General features: G+C 42.5%; 2 protein-coding genes across 2 annotated transcripts in view; one reads left to right on the top strand and one right to left on the bottom strand.

The window, feature by feature from the left end:
- LOC128590623 (sterol 26-hydroxylase, mitochondrial) overlaps positions 1-10417 on the bottom strand; it is a 46052-nt gene extending 35635 nt beyond the window's left edge. Inside the window, exon 1 of the mRNA XM_053597993.1 lies at positions 9941-10417. Within this exon, the coding sequence (XP_053453968.1) occupies positions 9941-10204 (264 nt within the window). The 5' untranslated portion in view covers positions 10205-10417. The remainder of the gene's footprint in view (positions 1-9940) is intronic.
- On the top strand, positions 1041-3546 carry LOC128590628 (serine/threonine-protein kinase Sgk1-like). The gene has a single exon (XM_053598002.1). The coding sequence runs from the start codon at positions 1256-1258 to the stop codon at positions 2549-2551; it is 1296 nt and encodes a 431-aa protein (XP_053453977.1). The 5' UTR covers positions 1041-1255; the 3' UTR covers positions 2552-3546.
- Positions 10418-24550: the final 14133 nt, after the last annotated feature.

The raw sequence follows: 24550 nt of genomic DNA, 5'->3' as shown, positions 1-24550 counted from the left end.
AGCCCTCAGAATGGGAGAAGATATTTGCAGGTTATGTCTCCGACAAAGGTTTAATAACCAGAATCCACAGAGAACTCAAATGCATTAGCAAGAATAGAACAAGGGATCCCATCGCAGGCTGGGCAAGGGATTTGAAGAGAAACTTCTCTGAAGAAGACAGGCATGCGGCCTTCAGACATATGAAAAAATGCTCATCATCTTTAATCATCAGAGAAATGCAAATCAAAACTACTTTGAGATACCATCTAATTCCAGTGAGACTAGCCTATATCACAAAATCCCAAGACCAGAGATGTTGGTGCGGATGTGGAGAAAAGGGAACACTTTTGCACTGCTCGTGGGAATGCAAATTAATACATTCCTTTTGGAAAGAGATATGGAGAACACTTAGAGATCTAAAAATAGATCTGCCATTCAATCCTGTAATCCCTCTACTGGGCATATACCCAGAAGACCAAAAATTACATCATAACAAAGATATTTGTACCAGAATGTTTATTGCAGCCCAATTCATAATTGCTAAGTCATGGAAGAAGCCCAGGTGCCCATCGATCCACGAATGGATTAATAAATTGTGGTATATGTACAACATGGAATATTATGCAGCCTTAAAGAAAGATGAAGACTTTACCTCTTTCATGTTTACATGGATGGAGCTGGAACATATTCTTCTTAGTAAAGTATCTCAAGAATGGAAGAAAAAGTACCCAATGTACTCAGCCCTACTATGAGACTAATTTAGGATTTTCACATGAAAGCTATAACCCAGTTACAACCTAAGAATAGGGGGAAGGGGGAAAGGGAGGGAAGGGAAGGGGGAGGTGGGTAGAGGGAAGAGGATTGGTGGGATTACACCAGCGGTGCATCTTACAAGGGTATATGTGAAACTTGGTAAAAGGTCTGTGAAGCTAGTGAATGATGCCCCATGATCATATCAATGTACATAGCTATGATTTACTAAAAAAAAAGAAAAAAAAAGGTAATAAATACACGCACTATTGAATACTATTAAAATTCAAAGAGTACAAAAGGGTATCCAATGAAAAGTAAGTCTTCCTCCTAACTCTAACCTCCAGGGCAACCACTGGAGCAGTGGTTTTTTTATGTGTCCTTCCAGAGATATTTTATGTACATACCAACATACACAGAGGGTGCCAACATTTTAAGAAAAGAAAACACTGTATTAAAATTATAATATTCGGTTGGCTGAGCCGGTGTCCAGTCATCAACTGCCTGATTTATTCCCTCGGAAGCGATGACGGTGAAAACTGAGGCTGCTAGGGGTCCCCTCACTTACTCCAGAATGAGGGGAATGGTTGCAATTCTTATCGCTTTCATGAAACAGAGGAGGATGGGCCTGAAAAACTTTATTCAGAAGATTGCTAACAACTCCTATGCATGCAAGCACCCAGAAGTTCAGTCCATCTTGAAAATCTCCCAGCCCCAGGAGCCTGAGCTTATGAATGCCAACCCTTCTCCTCCACCAAGTCCTTCTCAGCAAATCAACCTTGGTCCATCATCCAACCCTCATGCTAAACCATCTGACTTTCACTTCTTGAAAGTGATTGGGAAAGGCAGTTTTGGAAAGGTTCTTCTAGCAAGACACAAGGCAGAAGAAGTGTTCTATGCAGTCAAAGTTTTACAGAAGAAAGCAATCCTGAAAAAGAAGGAGGAGAAACATATTATGTCAGAGCGCAATGTTTTATTGAAGAATGTGAAACACCCTTTCTTGGTGGGCCTTCACTTCTCTTTCCAGACTGCAGACAAATTGTACTTTGTCCTAGACTACAGTAATGGTGGAGAGTTGTTCTACCATCTCCAGAGGGAGCGCTGCTTCCTGGAACCACGGGCTCGTTTCTATGCTGCTGAAATAGCCAGTGCCTTGGGTTACCTGCACTCTCTGAACATCATCTATAGAGACTTAAAACCTGAGAATATTCTGCTAGACTCCCAGGGACACATTGTCCTTACCGACTTTGGACTATGCAAGGAAAACATTGAGCACAATGGCACAACGTCTACCTTCTGTGGTACACCTGAGTATTTGGCACCTGAGGTGCTCCATAAGCAGCCTTATGACCGGACCGTGGACTGGTGGTGCCTGGGGGCCGTCTTGTATGAGATGCTGTATGGCCTGCCTCCTTTTTATAGCCAAAACACAGCTGAGATGTACGACAACATTCTGAACAAGCCCGTCCAGTTGAAACCAAATATCACAAATTCTGCAAGGCACCTTCTGGAAGGCCTCCTGCAGAAGGACAGGACAAAGCGGCTTGGTGCCAAGGATGACTTTATGGAGATTAAGAGTCATGTCTTCTTCTCCCTAATTAACTGGGATGATCTCATTAATAAGAAGATTACTCCTCCTTTTAACCCAAATGTGAGTGGACCCAGCGACCTGCAGCACTTTGATCCCGAGTTTACCGAGGAGCCAGTCCCCAACTCCATTGGCAGGTCCCCTGACAGCATCCTCATCACAGCCAGCGTAAAGGAAGCTGCGGAGGCTTTCCTAGGCTTCTCCTACGCACCTCCCATGGACTCCTTCCTCTGAACAATCTTGGGGTTGCTTTTGAAGGATTTTGTGTGTTTTAAATGTTCTAGTTAGCCTTTTGGCGGAGCTGCCGGCTGACAGGACATCTTTAAAAGAGAATTTGCACATCTCTGGAAGCTTAGCAATCTTGCACACTGTTTGCTGGAAGCTTTTGGAAGAGCACATCCTCAGTGAGCTCATGACGTTTTCATTTTTATTCTTACTTCCAACGTGGTGCTATCTGAAATGAGCATTAGAGTGCCACCTTAGATGCAAGAGTCTTGTCAGAAGGAAGGCAGTGTTCTAAGAAGGTTCTCCTGCAGGTTTATCTAGGCTGTGATAACGAATATTATGAAATGTGCCTTTTCTGAAGAGATCATGTTAGCTCCAAAGCTTTTCCTATTAGTGTTTCAGTTCTTTACTTTTTCCTTGTGGACTTACTCTGTGAACAGTGGAATGAGTGTGGTATGCTTGATCACAGACGATGGATTTTGTTATAAGCATCAATGTGACACTTGCGGGACACTACAACATGGGACATTGTTTGTTTCTTCCATATTTGGAAGATAAATTTATGTGTAGACTGTTTTTTTTTTTTTTGTAATATACAGTTAAAACTAAATTTATTGAAATGGTCTTGCAATGACTTGTATTCAGATGCTTAAAGAAAGCACTGCTGCTACAAATATTTCTATTTTTAGAAAGGGTTTTTATGGACCAATGCCCCAGTTGTCAGTCAGAGCCGTTGGTGTTTTCATTGTTTAAAAATGTCACCTGTAAAATGGGCATTATTTATGTTTTTTTTTTTTGCATTCCTGATAATTGTATGTATTGTATAAAGAAAATCTGTACATTGGGTTATAACACTAGTATATTTAAACTTAAAGGCTTAGTTGTAATGTAAACCACCATTTTAATGTACTGTAATTAACATGGTTATAATATGTACAATCCTTCTCCCACCACACAGCTATTTTTGTGTGTGATAAACCAATTTTGGTTTGCAATAAAATCTTCAAAAATAAAAATAAAAATAAATTATAATATTCAATATATACCAATAACAAAAGATGGACACAAGTCATATTGGCGACTTCTTTTTTTTTTTTTTTTTTTGGCCACCTCTTGTAATAGCAGAAAGTCAAATGTGACTTGAGTATTACAAATTTAATACAGCTTTAGTTTTTTACTTTCTTGAAATGTATATAAATTTTTGGCACCCTCTATATAAAGATGAATGCACACCCCATATATAATGTATACTCTGTGTGCGTGTGTATATATTTTTTAAAGATAGAGTCTTGTGCCACCCAGATTAGAGTGCAATGGTATCATCACCGCTCACTGCAACTTCAGACTCCTGGGTTGGAGCAATCCTCCTACCTCAGTCTACCAAGTAGATGGGACTATAAGTGTAAACCACCATACAGCTAATTTTTTTATTTGTGGAGACTGAGTCTTGCTTTTGCTAAGCCTGGTCTGGAACTCCTGCGCTAAAGCAATGCTTCTACTTTGTCCTCCTAAAGTAGGAGGATTATTATATATGTGAGTCACTGCTCCTGGCCCCATACTCTTTCTCTATCTACAAATGATAGAATATTACACAGTTTTGCAAACTTACTTTTTTTCTATCTCTTAGCAAGCAATTCATATTAATATAATAGATAGCCCTGCCCTTTTTAATGGTTGCATAAAATTACATTGTATGAATGTACCATAATTTAATTAGTACACAACTATGAGATATTTAAGTAATTCTAATCTTTTCTAACTACAAATAATGCTACCTTCAATATTCTTGAAAAATCTTTGACCACAGTAGTTTATCTGTAATATAAAACTCAGGCAGCATGGGCAGCACCTATAGCTCAAAGGAGTAGGGCACGGGCTCTATATGCCAGAGGTGGTGGGTTCAAACCCAGCTCTGGCCAAGGAAAAAAAAAAAAAAAAACCTCAGGCAGTGCAATTGCTACATTAGTACAACACACACATTTTTGGCCTTAATACTTAGTTTCAAATTTTCCATCCCTGAGACTTCAGGACAATACACCCAGTTCTGCCACAGCCTCAGTGACAACCTACAGATAGATGTCTTCTAGATGACCCTGAAAAACAATTAAACCCAGTCATAATCACAGGAGGATAACCTCTACAAGGCTGGATAGCATCTTTAGTGCTGGGGAAGAAAATCTAATTGCTGGGCACAGTGGCTCATGCCTGTAATCCTACCACTCCGGGAGGCTGAGGTGGGCAGATTACTTGAGCTCACCAGTTCAAGACCAGCCTGAGCAAGACCAAGACCAGATCTCTAAAATAAATAAATAAATAAAATAGGCTTGGCGCCCGTAGCTCAGTGAGCAGGGTGCCGGCCACATACACCGAAGCTGGCAGGTTCAAGCCCAGCCCAGGCCTGCTAAACAATGACAACTACAACCACAAAGTAGCTGGGCATTGTGGCGGGTGCCTGTAGCCCCAGCTACTTGGGAGGCTGAGGCAAGAGAATCGCCTAAGTCCAAGAGCTGGAGGTTGCTGTGAGCTGTGACAAAATGAAACTATGTCTGTAAAAAAAAAAGAGAGAGAGAGAACGAGCTGTTCTGGTCAAACCCCGCCAGGCACCAAAAATTTCACTGAAGAAGCTATCTTGTCCATCCCAGCCTGAGAAGATGTGACATGTTGGCCAAAACAAGATTCAAGGCCCATATGAGCAATCCTAACCATTTTCAGCCATTCGAGCAGGAAATGTCCCACACTCAAGGGACATCCCATTCTTTCATGGGGCAGATAGAAGCTATTTCCATTGTGCCCTGCCGAAATTCCTAACCCACAAAATTATGAATATAAAATGTTCATATAAAAACAAAATGTTTGTTGTTTCATTTTTTCCTGTTTTTTTTTTTTTGTTGTTGTTTGTTTGTTTGTTTTTGAGACTGAGTCTCAGTATGTTGCCCTTGGTAGAGTTCCATGGTGTCACAGCTTACAGCAACCTCAAACTCTTCAGTTGAAGCGATTCTCTCGCCTCAGCCTCCCAAGTAGCTGGTACTACAGGCACCCACCACAATGCCCGGCTATTTTTTTGTTGTAGTTGTCATCGTTGTCAGCAGGCCCAGGCCAGATTCGAACCCACCAGCCCCAGTGTATGTGGCCAGCGCCCTAACCCCTGTCCTATGGGTGCCGAGCCATGTTTGTTGTTTTAATCCACCACGATTTGGGTTTGTTACATAGTAACAGATGATTGTATGATGGAGTGTGATGACCCTTGGGAGGTTTGACCTCCTATCTTAGTTTGTTTTATGCTGCTATAACAGAATACCTGAGGACAGAGACTTATTTCTTACAGTTCTGGAGGTCCAAAAGTCGAGAAGCTCATATCTGGTGAGGGCCTTCTTGCTGTGTGATTCCATGGTGGAAGACAGAAAGGCAAGAAAACATGGGGAATGCGTTTGGGGGTTTTACTCATACTTTTATCAGGAACTTACTCCTACAATAACTAACTCACTCCTGCTATATCACTCACGGCACCTCCCTGGTGACTAAGACTGCCTGGCACTGGGGTAGAGGATAGAGGTGGGAAAAACATAAATCCAGCCCTCAGAGATTTACAGCCCCATCTCTAAGCCTTATAAACAGGTGATGATAAGAAACACGATACATGAAATGACCAATATGTGCACAGAGCATTAGGGGGCACAGGAAGGCCGACCAATTCAGGTAGTCCACAATAAGAGCTGCAGAATAAATATGTCATCATTCTCAGGATCAACATACTTGAAAGATGAAAATTTAATATAAATTTGTGTATCAATTTAACATGTTCAAATTTCATTTTTCTCAACATTATTTTCATTAGGAAAGAGAAAGGCACTGACATTTTTGGAGTACAGGCAGTCCCCAAGTTACAAACATTTGACTTATGTACAACTTGCACTTATGGATGGAGACTATTACAGTAGGTCCCCGAGTTACAAACACCTGACTGACATATGACTCACACTTACTAATGGAGGCTATTACAAGGAATAAGTGAATGTACCTGTTCCAATTTACGGACACATTGAACTTAAAAACTAACCTACAGAACCTACCTTGTTCATAATCTGGGGTCTGCCCCCAGTACAACTTTTACATGTTTCTATTCTTACCCCCCTCCCCCAAGCCCTAAACCAGTAGTTCTCAACCTTCCTAATGCCACAATGCATTTTCATTGTTAAAAAGGGGTCACCACCCACAAGTTGAGAATGGCTGCCCTAAACTGATTTTATTTCCTTTATGTGTGCTAATACAGTTTTGACAAGTGAGGGTAGGAGGAACATTGTGGTTGGCTGCCCTTACACTCATTCCTCCTCTCCTTTGTGTGGTAGCCACCTGGTTTGAGTGGGAGGGACCCCCAAACCCAACTTTAGGAGTGGGCCTTGCATGCAGATATTTAGGAATGTCTGTCTTCTCCTGGCCAAGTCCCGGTTTCAGGGATAGGCAATTAACCCAGGCCAGCCAGGCCCCCTACTTCTACAAGACAGAAGAGAGCTGAGAGCTACAGAAAAACAAAGCTGGAGCTTTGATAACTTCATAAATCCCTAGAGCAGTGGTTCTCAACCTTCCTAATGCTGCAACCCCTTAATACAGTTCCTGTGGGTCACGACCCACAGGTTGAGAACTGCTGCTCTAGAGCAAATTACATCAAAAGGACATTCAACTAAGGAGTTTTACTTTCTATAAGCTAATAAAGCCGCTTTACAGTTTAAGCCAGACTAAGTGGCAACCACACAAATTCTAACTGATACAAAATGGATCACTGAAATACATCTTCTTCCTCAATACATATAGGGCTATTAACTGGGTTTTATTTTATTTTATTTTATTTTTATTAACTGGGTTTTACTGATGGACAACACTGTTGTTCTTTATTAACTCACACCAGCCAAACATAGTGGAAGGACTAATAAAGTATTTCCCATTAGACAGCCCAGGTTCTTGTGATCCTAAGATCTTCAGGATATAAGGACCGAAACCAGCGGCCTCTCCTAAATCCAAGCCCTGGGCTCTCCTTTAAAACACCACACATTCCAGGGCAGTGCCTGTGGCTCAGTGGGTAGGGGTTTGAACCTGACCCCAAACAAACTGCAATAAAAAAATAGCTGGGCGTTGTGGCGGGCGCCTGTAGTCCCAGCTACTCAGGAGGCTGAGGCAAGAGAATCGCCTAAGCCCAGGAGTTGGAAGTTGCTGTGAACTGTGTGACTCCACAGCACTCTACCGAGGGTGACAAAGTGAGACTCTGTCTCTACAAATAAATAAATAAATATATAACACCACACATTCCTAGCTTTCTCCTGCTTCCTCTTCCTTCTCCTAAAGCCAGCTAGAATTTCTTTGGTAGCTACTACTCTAGAGATAATCTTGAGCAAGTCACCCCCTGAGAAAGGCTCAGTCCTCATGCTTGGAGCATTTACTGGGCCTCTTACATTTGTAAAGGTTAAATTAAGCAGGGGTAAGTTAACAAGATTCTGATTTCTTGGCTTAGAAGAGCTGGGCACAGAAAGACTGATTGTTCAACCATCTCTCAAGATGTACTTGCCACCAAGTCTCAGGATCATAAGCCTAACAGGGAAGATCCCAGAAGATCCTGTCCTACCTGGGCAGGTACAGGATTCAGCCCTGACTGTGATCAGTTTGGCCTTTAAAATCACAGAGTCACCGGATGGCACTTGTGGCTCAGTGAGTAGGGCACTGGCCCCATATACCGAGGGTGGCAGGTTCGAACCAGACCCCAGCCAAACTGCAACAACAACAAAAAAATAGCCGGGCATTGTGGTGGGTACCAGTAGTCCCAGCTGCTTGGGAGGCTGAGGCAAGAGAGTTGCCTAAGCCCAAGAGCTGGAAGTTGCTGTGAGCTGTGACGTCACAGCACTCTACTGAGGGCCAAATTGCTAGAGGTAATTCATATCATGGCATTGTACCGAACGTGACAAAGTGAGACTGTCTCAAAAAAAAAAAAAAAAACCACAGACTCATTTTCTCCTTTATCCTCTACCCCCGTCTGGCTTTCTGTGGAGTATGACTCCAATCTTCTCCATCCTGGATGCTGCCATACCGAGCATTCATCACCTTAGATCAGTGGTTTTCAACCTGTGGGTCACGACCCACAGGAACTGTATTAAAGGGCCGTGGCATTAGGAAGGTTGAGAACCACTGCCTTAGATCCTTTGTGCCTCTTACCACACATACCACAACCTGGGCAGTGGTTCTCACAGGCTACCTTAACTCATCCCCTGACTGCTCAAGAGCCCATCCTGGTCCCTCAGCGGAACCTGGGCCCTTAGCTTGGCCTTTGAGGCTGTTCTCAAGGGCCTGCCCTATCCTCAGTCCCTACAGCTCCTCCATACTTTGCCTCTTCCACAGCACAGACATGAGGCCAACAGATGGTCGGCCAACCCAACCCAAGGGCTGCCTACTTCTCCTGTTAGTCACTGACTGTTAAATGTCCCTGCAGAGGTGACCACTGGATCAACGATCCCACCCCTCCCACAACCTTAGAACAGCTTTTGTCCCAGAGGCCTCTCTCTGCAGTTAACTATTAATCTATTTACGTCTTTGTCCTCATCCTCCTCAGAGGAGCATATGAGCCCCGTGAGGGCATGGACCTCCTCTCACTAAATCCCAGCACTTGGAATCATGCCTAGGACATAGTAGGTACATTAGAATTTGTTGAGATTCATTAGAAAGACAGAGGCCACATGAATCCCTTTGGTTCATTTCCTGAAACCTCTCCAACTTAACAAACATTGGTCAACATGTTGTTTTTCCCAGCCTCCATTTGTTGGCAGTGGGCTGTCTGTTTATTCCTGCCTCGCTCTGTGTTCCACTGGATAAACTCTTCTTAGAGGACATGGATTTCTTAATAACAAAAGTTCACCTTTTCCTTACTGTCTATGATTTTGCTTTCACTACCTGAAAAGCAAATATTGGGTTTTTTTTCCCCTACCAAGGGGAAATTTACCTTGCAAATTGCTAAGAGGCTTCTGTAATCCTCCTAAAATTATTTCCTTTGGAAGAGGTTTGTGGTAGCCAATATCGCCACAGAATTAAATAGTGAGTCCATAACATCTGTTAGTTATACACTTGCATCTGCCACTCTTTCCAAGACAGCTCCCTCCTCTCCCAACTTTTGTCCACTTCAATTCTAGCCTCCAAGTCACCTCTTTGCTAGAGGTAATTCATACCACTCATCAGCTGGTTCATTTCAGACCAAGAGGCTCTGTCTGCCCTTGGCACATTGTTCCTACGGATTTCCAGTTTGAGGCTATCCGAGCTGAGTTCCTGTATCCCTCACTTTTTATCTAACACCTTCTGCATCTCTGACCTCTCTGTCCCAGGGCCCACACCCATCTCCAGGTCGCGGTGTTCCCTCTGGGTTACCTGGAGCTTGTGCAGGCGCAGAGCATAGCCTTGCAGGAACAGATGAAAGAAGAGGCGCAGCTGCCCAACATTTGGAATTTCCTTTGGGTTTCGCAGTTGCCGCCCGCCTCCAGGCCCGGCTCCGGGAGCCTTCGCTGCCTTATCTGCGGGGAGGGCAGCAGGGATCGCGGCCTTGGTTCTGGCCCCGTGTGGGCACAGCCCACCGCCGGCCGCTCGCATCCCCAGCAGCGCCCACCTCAGCCTGGCGCAGCCCGGCGCAGCCATGAGTCGTATTGCCTCTGGATCCGAGTGCACCAGCAGGGCAGGGGTGGGTTTAAAGGCCGCAGTGGTGGCGCGGGTCCAGTCAAGGTTCTTCCTCGGCCCTCACTACCTCCAAAGCAAGAGCTAATGAACTCACAAGACCCACTTCCAGGAAATGCCCGGCGCGGGCGCCTCTCCCCCTCCCCCTCTACCGCCTCCTCCCCCTCCGCTCCGCAGACTCTTCAGAACTTTTCTCTTGGACTGATCTCTGGGCGGAGTGCAGCGAAGTTCTCGGAAGCCCTAACCCCGCCGTGGGAGACCCGGCCTGCCTGCAGGATCGTCATTCCCAAGAACCGTCGCCCGTTGTGGCTCTCACTCCCCAGAGGAAACACAGGCTGCTCAAGGGGCAAACTTCCTTTTGGCTTTTCCTAATGGCTGCCTAGGGTCTGAGTACCGAGAGATGCAGGCCCCCTGAATCCTAATTCCTAATAAACAAGTTGAAAATACCTCCTGCCCAGTCTACTAAGGCCCAGTGTTTTCAACTACAGGCAGAGACCAGATTTAGTGGGTTGCGAATAATAAAATGAAAAGAACAAAATAGTACAGAAAACTTATTGCAAGAAGAAATACCCCTAGTATTGTCTTAATAAATCCTTTTTTTTTTTTGACAGAGTCTATGTCACCCTCTGTAGAGTGCTGAGGCATGACAGCTCACAGCAACCTCAGACTCTTGGGCTTAAGTGATTCTCTTGCCTCAGCCTCCCAAGTAGCTGGGACTACAGGCCACAATTGCCACAACGCCCAGCTATTTTCTTGTTGCAGTTGTCATTGTTGTTTAGCTGGTCTGGGCTGGGTTTGAACCAACAGCCTGGGTGCATGTGACTGGTGCTGAGCCAATTAATTTTTTTTGAGAGAGAGAGTCTCAATCTTTGCCCTGGGTAAAGTGCGTGGTGTCAACAGCTCACAGCAACCTCAAACTCTTGACCTTAAGCCATTCTCTTGCCTCAGCCTCCCAAGTAGCTGACTATAGGCGCCCACCACAACGCCTGGCTATTTTTTTGTTGCAGTTGTCATTGTTGTTTTAGGTTGGAACCAGCCTTGGTGTATGTGGCTGGTGCCCTACACACTAATCTACCAGCGCTGCCGAATCCTTTGTTTTGTTTCTTGGGTATTCAAAGCATAGTATTCAAAAACTAAAAAATGTGACTCATGCAAATATAAAATAAATACAAGATAAAAGATTATCCAACCCTGGGCGGCGCCTGTGGCTCAAAGGAGTAAGGCGCCGGCCCCATATACCAGAGGTGGCGAGTTCAAACCAGGCCCCAGCCAAAAACTGCAAAAAAAATTATCCAACCCACGAATGAAGGAACCAGCAGGATGATAAATCTGGTTCTAAGACCATTTGAAGAATTAGTTATCTGCAGGCAGCCAGAGGGGGAAAAGTGATGTTAAACTCAAGCAATTAGAGGAACAGCCGAGTGGCTAGGTGTGGATTTCTTTTTATTTATCTTAGGGTTCCTAGTTTCTTGAATCTGTGACTGAATGTCTTTCAATAGTTTTTTAGTCATTATCTATTCAATAATTACTTCTCCCCATCCCTTCTCCTCTTCTGGTACTTCAAACTACAATAGTTAGATTTTCTGATTGTTTCCTTCCCTTCTCTTATCCTGTCTTTTGTATTTTCTCTTCTTTTATCTCTTCTAGTTCATTAATTTTCTATTCAGTCAGCTGTGTATAATATACTTGAGGGGTGCAATTTTTTACATTTCAGAAAACAGGCTTGGTGCCCATATCAGCAGTAAGGGCATCAGCCACATGCACATGGGCTGGCAGGCTCGAACCCAGCCTGGTCCTGCTGAACAATGACAACCACACCAAAAAAATAGCTGGGCATTGTTGCAGGTGCCTGTAGACCCAGCTACTTGGGAGTCTGAGGCAAGAGAATCACTTAAGACCAAGAGATTAGGCTTGGCGCCTGTGGCTCAAGCAGCTAAGGCGCCAGCCACATACACCTGAGCTGGCGGGTTCAAATCCAGCCCAGGCCCGCCAAACATCAATGGTGGCTGCAACCAAAAAATAGCCGGGCATTGTGGCGGGCACCTGTAGTCCCAGCTACCTGGGAGGCAGAGGCAGGAGAATCGCTTTAGCCCAGGAGTTGGAAGTTGCTGTGAGCTGTGATGCCACAGCTCTCTACCCAGGGCGGCAGCTTGAAGCTCTGTCTCAAAAAAGACCAAGAGTTTGAGGTTGCTGTGAGCTGTGATGCCACAGTACTCTACCAAGGGCAACATAGTGAAACTCTGTCTCAAAAACAAAAATAAGTAAAATAAAATAAAATAAAATCTCAGATTACAGGGTAACCTACTGTTACAGCTATCTAGCAAATTCTTAATTTCTAATATTGTATTTTTCAGTTTTCAATTTTAAATGGTTTTTTCAAATCTATCACTTTCTTACCTTTTTGAGTTGAATGCCAGAATTCCTTTTATAGCCTTTTTAATTTTTTTGTCTGTTTGTTCGTTTGTTTTTAGAGACGGTTTCACTCTGCTACCCAGGCTGGAGTGCAGTGGAATGATCATAGCTCACTGAAGCCTTGAATTCCGGGCTCAAACAATCTTTTTATCTTGGTCACCTCAATAGCTGAGACTATTAAGTACATACCACAGCGTATACCACCACCCCTGACTAATTTTTTTATTTTAGGTAGAGACCGAGTTTCACTTTGTTTCCCAGGCTGGTTTCTAAATCCTGGGCTCCAGTTACCTTCCCACCTTAGCCTCCCACAGTGTTGTAAATTACAGGTGTAAGCCACTGCACCTGAATTATCCCCTTTAATTTTGTAAGCATAGTTGTTTTAAGGATTATGATCGATATCTGAAACTTTGGGGGAACAATTTCTATTGTCTGTTGTTCCTGATGTTTTTGTTCATGTTACCATATTTCTTCCTGGGCCAATTTACTTTTGATTATATACCAAGACATATTCTTTGAGTTGTTTATAAACTAATTTGAAGTTTAACATACTCTCATTTTTCTCAGGGACAATCCCTTCTTTTATGTTGTTTTTATTTGCTGTAGAAACAGTGTTTCACTATGTTGCTCAGGTTGTCTTGAATTTATGGCCTCCAGGGATCCTCCCACCTTGGCCTCCCAAAGTGCTGGGATTACAGGTGTGAACCACCAAGGCCTGCTTTTTTCTGACAGTTGCCAGAAGGCACCTAGCAATCCAGGAACACCTTACTACAATTTCAGGAGTGAAATGTTTTGAAGTTGAACTGCAGCTCTTTAGAGGGCTGGTCTATTTCCAGTCCCTAATCTTTTTAGAGTTCAATCCCACCCAAGGTTCAGATATGAGAAATCGTGGACTCCAGCTTTTCTTCCCTCAGCTCTGTGGGGTTCAATCATTCAGCTTCTTAGCTGCTGCTGCCTTTTTTTTTGAGACAGAGCCTCAAGCTGTCACCCTCGGTAGAGTGCCCTACCATCACAGCTCACAGCAACCTCCAACTCCTGGGCTCAAGCGATTCTCTTGCCTCTGCTTCCCAAGTAGCTGGGATTACAGGCGCCTGCCACAACGGCCGGCTATTTTTTTGGTTGCAGCTGTCGTTGTTTGGCGGGCTCAGGCTGGATTTGAATCCACCAGCTCAGGTGTATGTGGCTGGTGCCTTAGCTGCTTGAGCCACAGGTGCCGAGCCAGCTTCTTCTTCCAAAAATAAGAAATACCACTAATAGGAAAATGGTTCTAAATGACTAATTTACCTCTGGATTTCTGTCTTCTAGTTTTTGCCTTGTAATTACCTTGTTTGTTCTCGAAAGCTAATGCTTTCAAGTAAATACTTTTCTTTCTTTTTCTTTTGAGACAGAGTCTCAAGCTGTCACCCTGGGTAGAATGCTGTAGCATCATGGCAACCTCAAACTCTTGGACAACGCTTGACTATTTTTTTGTTGCAGTTGTCATTGTTGCTTTTTTAGCTGGCCTGGGCCAGTTTCGAACCTGCCAGCCTTGGTGTATGTGGCCAGCACCCTACCCACTGAGCTACAGGCACTACCCTACTTTTTGTATTTTTTATTCCACTTTTCAAATTATCCCTAGAAAGAGCTTATTTCAGTCAATAACATAATCAGAAATTCCATTTCTTCTTTTATCTTCATTAATTCTTTTTTCCCCTCTCTGGGTTCATTTTCTTGGTATTTTATATTGTTTAACCTTTTAATAAAACTGCTAATGAAGCTTTCTTATGTCCTAATAAATGCATTTGATGCTATATATTATTACCTGATATTATTTTGGCCATTTCCAACAAGATTCAATACATTGTCGCTGTCATTGTCATTTATTTCCAAACAGTTTTAATTTCCATTTTTATTTCCTTTTTGATCTAAGAATCATATAGAAGGATGTTTTTATTTACATGTAAATAGTTGGGTATTTTTGTGTTTTGAAAGGGGTCATTCTTTTGTTTGTAAATTATAATGTTATTACATTGTGGTAAGAGTATATATATTCTGCCTTTTAAAATTATTTATTTCTTTTTCAATTTCAAAGTATTGAGGTGGTACAAATATATTTGGTTATATGGATCACTTTTATAATGCTTGAGTCAGGGTTATAAGTGTGTCCATCACCCAGAGAGTGTTCATTGTACCAGTTAAGTAGGTTTTCATCCATCCTCTGTGCCTGATTGATTTCCATTGGATTTTATTTCCCTCTGTGCACATGTGTGCTCATTGTTTAGTTCCAATTTAATAGTGAGTACATGTGCTGTTTGTTTTCTCATTCTTTAGATACTTGACTTAGGATAGTGGTCTCCAGTTCCATCCAAATTGTTTAAGGAATCCATCCTTCTTCATGGCTGAGTAGTGTTCCATGGTGTATGTACACTACATTTGGTTAATCCACTCATGAATTGATGGGCATGTGGGTTGATTGCGCATCTTTGCAACTATGAATTGTGCTGCAATAAATGTTCAAGTGCAGGGGTATTTTTGATAAATTGACTTCTTTTCCTAGAAATATGGAATGCTTCAAATTTGCATGTTGTCCTTACATAGAGGCCATGATAATCTTTGTATCAGTCCAATTATTATTATTTTTTTGAGACAAGAGTGTCACTATGTTGCCCTCAGTATAGTGCCATGCTATCACAGCTCACAGCAACCTCCAGCTCTTGGGCCTAGGCAATTCTCTTGCCTCAGCCTCCCGAGTAGCTAGGATTACAGGGGCCCGCCACAAATGCCTGGCTATTTCTTTGTTGCAGTTTGTCCGGGGCTGGGTTTGAACCTGTCGCCCTAGGTATATGGGGCTGACACCCTAACTCACTGAGCCAAAGATGCCACCCCTATTTTTTTTTTTTTTTTGGTAGAGACAGCATCTCACTTACCATTCCAATTTTTCTTTTCTTTTTTTTTTTTGTGGTTTTTGGCCGGGGCTGGGTATGAACCTGCCACCTCCAGCATATGGGACCGGTGCCCTACTCCTTGAGCCACAGGCACCACCCCCAATTTTTAATATATGTGCTTCCAAAGTGAGCACTACTGAAATATTTTTTATGGTCTAATACTTGTTTTTCTGAATGTTCCATGTATATTTAAAAAAAATTTAGTCTGTTTATTAATTTATTTTGTCTTTCAATACTCTGTAGCCTTATTTTTGTCTACTTGATTTGTTAACTTTTTTTTTTTTTTTGAGAGTCTCACTTTTTCACCCTAGGTAGAGTGCTGTGGCTTCATAGCTCACAACAACCACAAACTCTTGGGTTTAAGCAATTCTCTTACCTCAGCCTCCCACGTAGCTGAGACTACAGGTGCCAGCTACAACACCCAGCTATTTTTAAAGACAAGGTCTTGCTCTGGCTCAGACTGGTTTCAATCCTGTGAGCTCAGGCAATCCTCCTCCTCCACCTCCCAGAGTGCTAGGATTACAGGCATGAGTCACTGCCCTTAATTTGTTAACTTCTAAGAGAGGTACAAATATCCCAAAAGTACTAAGGATTTGTGGATTTTTCAAATTTTCTTGTATTTCTAGCAGCCTCTGTTTTATATTTTGAAGATGTGTTGTTAAGTTCTACTCATGACTATTACATATCCTTGATGGATGGTACCTTTTATAAATTTGAAATTTGAAATATTTAATTATCTTGGGTTCAGTTTGCTTGATTTTGATACTTTACTTCTGTTTTATTTTGGAGACAGGTCTTGCTCTGTTGCCCAGGTTAGAGCACAGTGGCATGATCAAAGTTCACTGTAACCTCAAACTCAACTCAAGCAATCCTCCTTCTTTAGCCTCCCCAAAGGCTAGAAGTACATTAGGCATGCACCGCCACCCCTAGATAATTTTAAAAATTTTTTGGAGATAGGGTCTTATGTTGCATAGGCTGGTTTTGAACTACTGACCTCAGCTTCCAAAGTGATAGGTTTATAGGAATGTGCTACTGCATCTTCCTATTTTAATGTATTTGTTTGATACATCTTTATTCATTCCTCTGCATTCAATTATTCTAAGTGATTTTGATTTCAAAGTATCTCTCAGAATACCATGTGGTTGGATTTTTTTCTTATCCAACAAAAGAATCTTTGAATAGCAAAAATCATTTTTAACAATAAAATAATATAAAATGTGAATAAAATGAAATGATGGAATTCATAGAAGAGGAATTGAAATGGCTCATAAACATATACAAAAATGTTGAACTTTACATATAGTAAGACAAAGGCAAATCAAAACTACATTAAAAAAACATTGACTGGGGCGGCGCCAGTGGCTCAGTGAGTAGGGCACCAGCCCCATATACAGAGAGTGGCGAGTTCAAACCCGGCCCCAGCCAAACTGCAACAAAAAATAGCCGGACATTGTGGTAGCTGCTTGTAGTCCCAGCTACTTGGGAGGCTGAGGCAAAAGAATTGCCTAAGCCCAAGAGCTGGAGGTTGCTGTGAGCTGTGACACTATGGCACTCCACCAAGGGCGACAAAGTAAGACTCTTGTCTCTTAAAAAAGAAAAAAAAACATTGGACACAGTGACTCACCAGTAATCCTAGCATTCAGGGAGGCCAAGCAGGAGGATCACATGAACTCAGGAATTCAGAACCAGCCTGAGCAAGAGTGAGATCCCTTCTCTACTAAAAATTAAAAAATTAGCTTGGCATACTAGAGTGCACCTATAGTCCCAATTACTTGGGAAGCTGAAGCAAGAGAATTGCTGGAGCGCAGGAGTTTGAGGTTGCACTGAGCTATGATGACACCACTCCCCAATAACTGAAGGGGGATAGGAGTGACAGAACAAGACTCTTGCCTCAAAAATGAGTAAATAAATAAAATCTTAACTATAAGATTGACAAAGATCAAAAGTTTGCAACCACTATGTAGTGGAGAGTTGTAGAGAAACGAACTCTCAAACATAGTTTAAGGAAGTACAAATTTCCACAGAGCTTTCAAACTTTTAGATGTACCTGTCTTTTGAACCAGCAATTCTACTTTTAGGGATCTATTGTATACATATATCTGCACATTTGCAAAATTACAAACATTGAGGGCGGCGCCTGTGGTTCAAAGGAGTAGGGCGCTGGCCCCATATGCTGGAGGTGGCGCGTTCAAACCCAGTCCCAGCCAAAAACTGGAAGAAAAAAAAATTACAAACATTGAAAGATAATTATTGCAGCATCATTTGTATAGATAAAGAAAATATTAGAGGGGCGGCGCCTGTGGCTCAGTGAGTAGGGCGCCGGCCCCATATGCCGAGGGTGGCGGGTTCAAACCCAGCCCCGGCCAAACTGCAACCAAAAAATAGCCGGGCATTGTGGCGGGCACCTGTAGTCCCAGCTGCTTGGGAAGCTGAGGCAGGAGAATCGCGTAAGCCCAAGAGTTAGAGGTTGCTGTGAGCTGTGACGCCACGGCACTCTACCCGAGGGCTGTACAGTGAGACTCTGTCTCTACAAAAAAAAAAAAGAAAATATTAGAAACAATATAAATATCCATCAGCAGTATACTGATGAAATAAATGGTAGTTAATTCACACACTGGAATCATTTGCACATTTAAAAAAGAATGATACAGCTCAACACATACTGATATGCAACAATTTTCAGGATTCATACTGTAAATAAAAATCTAAGATGCAAAATAGTGCTATGGTTGGCTACCATATAATTATGTCGATGCTTGCATATGCATAGAATATTTCTGGAAGGGGCTTGGCACCTGTGGCTCAAGCGGCTAAGGCGCCAGCCACATACACCTGAGCTGTCGGGTTGGAATCCAGCCCTGGCCCACCAAACAACAATGACGGCTGCAACCAAAAAATAGCTGGATGTTGTGGCGGGTGCCTATAGTCCCAGCTACTTGGGAGGCTGAGGCAGGAGAATCGCCTGAGCCCAGAAGTTGGAGATTGCTGTGAGCTGTGATGCAACATCACTCTACCAGGGTGATAGCTTGAGGCTGTCTCAAAAAAAAAAAAAGAATATTTCTGTAAGGATACACAAGAAACAAGAATAGCTGTCTCAGCTCAGTGTCTATAGGACAGTGGTTATGGCGCCAGCCACATACACCAAGGCTGGTGGGTTCCAATCCAGCCCAGGCCTACTAAACGACAACCACAACAAAAAATAGCCAGCCGTTGTGGTGGGTGCCTGGAGTCCCAACTACCTAGGAGGCTGAGGCAAGAGAATCACTTAAGCCCAAGAGTTGAGGTTGCTATGAGCTGTGATGCCACAGCACTCTACTGAGGGCAACATAGTGAGACTCTGTCTGAAAAAAAAAAAAAGAGTAGCTGGCTCTGGACAAAGGGGTGAAGAACACACCTTCATAGCTTGCTCTTTTGGAGTATTTGAACTTTGAAATATGTAAATGTAACATGTGAGGTTTTTTTAAGTAGTTTAATTCGAACGTCATGTAGCAAAGATATTTTCTTTTTTTCTTTTTTCCTTTCTTTCTTTTTTTTTTTTTTTGAGACAGAGCCTCAGCCTCCCAAGTAGCTGGGACTACAGGCGCCCACCACAACGTCCAGCTATTTTTTTTTTGTTGTTGCAGCCGTCATTGTGGTTTGGCAGGCCTGGGCTGGATTCGAACCCGCCAGCTCTGGTGTCTGTGGCTGGCACCTTAGCTGTTTGCACTATAGGCACCGAGCTGCAAAAACATTTTCCTTCTTTTTCTTTTTTTGCAGTTTTTGGCCGGAGCTGGGTTTGAACCTACCACCTCAGGTATATGGGGCAGACACCCTACTCCTTTGAACTTTCTGAACACTTGTTTTCCAAAGTGATTAAGTATTCATTAACTTAGTCACTTGAGTCCTCACCAGAGCCAATAATTTTAGCAAAAGTAGTAATCATGTATTACAATTAAATCAGGCTGGGTGTGGTGGCTGTAATCCTAGCACTCTGGGAGGATTACAGGCAGGAGGATCGCTTGAGCTCAGGATCTGGAGACCAGACTCAGCAAGAATGAGACCCCATCTCTACTAAAAATAGAAACGAAATATGGGGCGGCCCCTGTGGCTCAAGGAGTAGGGCGCCGGTCCCATATGCCGGAGGTGGTGGGTTCAAACCCAGCCCTGGCCAAAAACCACACACAAAAAAAAATAGAAACGAAATAGTCAGGCATTGTGGCAGGTGCCTATAGTCCAAGCTATTCAGTAGGCTGGGCCCAGGAATGTAAGCCTAGAGCCAGAGTCAGACTCTGTCTCAAAAATAAAATTAAATATATATGTATATGCATATATATGTACATATATATCACCTTAGTTTTCCTTTCCTTCTTTCTTGTTCTATTTGTATGTGGGGGTGATGACATCTAGAAACGCATATATATGGTGAAATGCATAATTAAAGATGTTCATGAATTAAGTATAAAGACAAGTAGTGTGCATAAAAATAAATTAACTGTCTGTGGTGGTCTAGTGGTGAAAGAAAAGAGAGAGAGAGAGAGAGAGAAAGAAAATTAACTCATACATTTTTGTGATTTTGAAAATTAAAATAAACCAACCAAAACTTGCCAAACCTCCTATTTAGTACATATTTTTCCATTTCCATTTCACCTGAAAAAAAAGGTTTATATAATCATAGAACAGTGCTTCATTTTGAGGGGATGTAAGTGGAAAGTGAAAAGTGGAGTCTTTCACATCGTTACTTCATATATATTTTGCAGGATTATGGATAATTTTCACTTTGGGTATATCTTTCTGTATAATTTATTTTAAAAGCAATGCAAGGCCAGGTGTGGTGGCACACGCCTGTAATCCTAGCACTCTGGGAGGCTGAGACAGGTGGATTGTCTAATCTTACAGGTTTAGACCAGCCTGAGCAAGAGCAAGACCCCCTCTAAAAAAATAGCCAGGTGTTGCGGTGGGCACCTATAGTCCCAGCTACTCAGGAGGCTGAGGCAAGAGAATCACTTGAGCCCAAGAGTTTGAGGTCGCTGTGAGTTATGACACCACAGCACTCTACTGAGGGTCACAAAGTGAGACTCTGTCTCAAAAAATAAATAAATAGGCCAGGCACAGCGGCTGACGCCTAAAATCCTAGCACTAGCACTCTAGGAGGCCAAGGCAGGTGGCTTGCCCTGAGCTCACAGGTTTGAGACCAGCTGGAGCATGAGCAAGAACCTGTCTCTAAAAAAAAAAAAAAAATAGCTGGGTGTTGAGGTGGGCGCGGGCAAGAGTATCGCTTGAGCCCAAGAGTTGGAGGTTGCTGTGAGCTATGAAACCAAGCACCCTACTGACGGTAACAAATAAATAAATATAAGCAATACAAATATAAATTCTCTACTTTTGGGTTTGGAAAGTTTTAGTTTATTTGAATTTTCTTTCTTTTTTTTTGAGACAGAGTCACAGCTCACAGCAACCTCAAACTCTTGAGCTTAAGCGATTCTCTTGCCTCAGCCTCCCAAGTAGCTGAGACTACGGGGCCCGCTACAACACCTGGACATTTTTTGGTTGTAGTTATCATTGTTTGGCAGGACTGGCTGGATTTGAACCCGCCAGCTCCAGTGTACGTGACTGGCACCCTAGCTGCTGAGCTACAGGTGTCGAGCTGTGTGTTGATTTTTTTATCCTGCAATTTTGTCTTGCAACGTTTTTGAGCAAGGCTTGCTTCTTTTCTGGCCTGAGTTGGTTCCAAGCCTGTATACACATTTTTAACAAGAAAAAGACTTTATTAAAATGGTAATACAGGGTGGCGCCTATGGCTCAAAGGAGTAAGGTGCTGGTGGAGGTGGCGGGTTCAAATCCAGCCTCAGACAAAAACTGTAAAAAAAAAAAAAATTAAATGGTAATACTTAGCTTGGTGCCCATAGCTCAGTGGTTAGGGTGCTGGCCACACACACCAAGGTGGCCTGGTTTAACCCAGCCCAGGCCTGCTAAACAGCAATGACAACTACAACAAAAATAGCTGGGCATTGTGGTGGGTGCCTGTAGTCCTAGCTCCTGGGGAGGCTGAGGCAGGAAGATTGCTTGAACCCAGGAGTTTGAGGTTGCTGTGAGCTGTGATGCCACAGCACTCTACCTGGGACGACAGAGTAAGACTATGTCTCAAAAAAAAAATTGGTAATACCAATAACAGTGTTACTTTGTATCTTATTATCTCTTGGAATTGCATAAGTCAAATGTGACTTAAGTATTACAATTTTAATAGTTTTTTCCTTGCTTAAAATGTATATACATTTTTTGATACTCTATTTGGTAATGGTGAACTTAACTGTGGCTAAAATTAAAGTACCTCACTTAAAAAAAAAAAAAAAAGGGAAAACTGGACATTCAGAAACCTGAACATAGGGAGCATGCTATGCAAACATCAAGGCAGAAATTGGGTGATTCTTGTATAAGCCAAGGAATGCAAAGATTGCCTCTAAATCACCTGAAACTTGAAGAGAAGGATGGGACAGATTCTCCCTCCCAGCCCTCAGGAACCAACCCTGCTAACTCCTGGACTTGGGACCTTTGGCCACCAGAACTGAGAAACAATACAGTTCTATAGTTCTAAGCCATTCAACTGTGGTCATTTGTTATTGTAGGCCCAGTAAACTAATACCCAAAAGAATCAACCACAGGCACTCAAATACAAGTATACACGTTTGCAATAGCTCTATTCACAATGGCTGGAAAGTGGAAGCTGCCCAAATGCCCATCAATGGATGAAGGAATAAATTGTGGTATAGACATACAAAAGTATATTATTTGGCCATAAAAAGGAACGAAGCACTGATATATGTTACAAAATGAACTTCAATAACATAAGTGAAATAAGCCAGAAACAAAAGGTCAAATATTATTCCATTTATATAAAATATCCAAAGGCCAGGCGCAGTAGCTCATGCCTATAATCCTAGCACTCTGGAAGGCTGAGGTGGATTGATCGCTTGAGTTCAAGAGTTCAAGACCACCCTTAGCAAGAGTAAGACCCTCTAAAAATAGCTAAGTATTATGGCATGGGCCTATGTTGAGGGGCCTATTGCAGCCAAACAAACCTTTTTCTTAGCCCCACCTGTGGATTGTGCCCACCCGCCACGGCCCCATATAAAAGTGGTCTCTAACTGCACTCCCACCCCGTCCTGTGCTCATGCCATCTTTGTACTGCCCAGGCAGGTCACCTAATAAACCTGGCCTGCGCCTGTAGTCCCAGCTACTCAGGAGGCTGAGGCAAGAGAATTGCTTAAGCCCAGGAGTTGGAGGTTGCTGTGAGCTGTGTGAGGCCACGGCACTCTACCGAGGGCCATAAAGTGAGACTCTGTCTCTACAAAAAAAAAATAAAAATAAATAAATAAAATAAAAAATAAAAAAAATAAACCAGGCCTGAACATCTCCTCTGGGGCTTCGTTTCTGGACGCCACCATTTACACCTTTCAGCCTGTCGTCCCAGGTACTCAGGAGGCTGAGGCAAAAGGATCACTTGAGTCCAGGAGTTGGAGGTTGTACTGAGGGCAACAAGTCTCTTATCTCAAAAAAAAAAAAAAAAAAAGGTAATATCCTGAAATGGTAAATCTGTAGTAAAAGAAAGTAGATCGGTAGTTGCTATGGACTGGACTAGGAGAGGGAAAAGCAGGGAGCAATTGCTTTAGGGGCACAGTTGTCCTTTTAAGGGAATTACATAGAGCTGGCAGTTGTAAACACTGTGAATTTAATAAATACCATTGAATTGTTCACTTTAATATGGTTAATTTTGTTACATCAATTTCACCTCAATTTTAAATCTCACAGCTCTTAAATGTACAATTTGATGAGTTTTAACAATTGCAGCACCCATATAATCAACACCCAAATCAAGAATTAAAAGCATTGCCATCACTTCAGAAAGTTCCTTTGGACTTTCTTACTATACTATGAACTCCTGCAGGTTAGAGTTAATTATACAGTATGTGGGGTTTTTAAAAAATTTTTTTAAGTCATTTGTAACTTTGCCAAAGTTAATATGCAGGAGAAAATTCTGCAAGCAGCCAGACGTAAGAAAACCATAACCTATACAGTATGTGTTAAGGATGGTCATGTTTAAAGCAAAAAAAAAAAAAAAAAATTAACTCTTAAGTTTTTCAGTAGGACCTAAAATCTCTCTACCTGCTTTCCTTCTCCTGCCAGCATCCTCCCACCCCTGTGGATTTCTGTTTTCACAAACCACTGAGGAGAGGAACAGACAAAAAGGAAATGTAAATTTTTCTCTTCTCATTTCCCCAGTCCCTTTGCCCTTTAGAATGTGTTCCAGTAGCCTCAAATGATTCCTGAAAAACTCCTGGACAAACAATAGAGGAAATAGACTCCCAGCCCATAAAAAGTCATACCTTTAAGGCAAGATCACTTAACAGCCATCTCTGCTAAAGAGAAATGGATACAACAGCTTCACACAGCCCATCTACTATCTGCCCACCACCAAGAATAGAAGCGGACACAGCAATTTACCACATCCTGATAATTTCAAACTTCTTTCACCTCCCCTCCCCTTTTTTTCGTTTCCCAAATAAAAAGTCTGAGTAACTAGCCTTCTAGGTCAAAATACCCTTCCTTTCCTTCTTGGTGTTGGCTCTTTTTTCCCCAGAAAAAGTAAATAAATCTCTTCTTTCTATCCTAACTTATCCTAGAGAAATTCTTTTCTTGTCCCGCACTCAGCACCAACTGACCAACTTCCAAACCGAACGGTATGTACTCATTTGTGTCTGGCTTCTTCCACTCAACTTAATGCTTTCAAAATTCATCCATCCATCCATGTTGTTGTAGCTTGTTCCTTTTCACTAGTGAGTGGTATTGCATAGTTTTTCAGATCTACTGTTGAGAGGCATTTAGGTTGTTCCCAATCTTTTGTTATTATAAATAAAGATACAATAAAAATCCTGGTGGACACATGATTTCATTTCTTCCCCCCCCCCCTTTTTTTTTTTGGAGAATACCAAGAAATAGAATT

The sequence above is a fragment of the Nycticebus coucang genome, chromosome 7 (genome assembly GCF_027406575.1).
Source record: "Nycticebus coucang isolate mNycCou1 chromosome 7, mNycCou1.pri, whole genome shotgun sequence".
NCBI classification, from domain to species: Eukaryota; Metazoa; Chordata; class Mammalia; order Primates; family Lorisidae; genus Nycticebus; species Nycticebus coucang.
The sequence above is the reverse complement of the archived record's forward strand: the minus strand, read 5'-3'. Positions and strand labels throughout refer to the sequence as shown.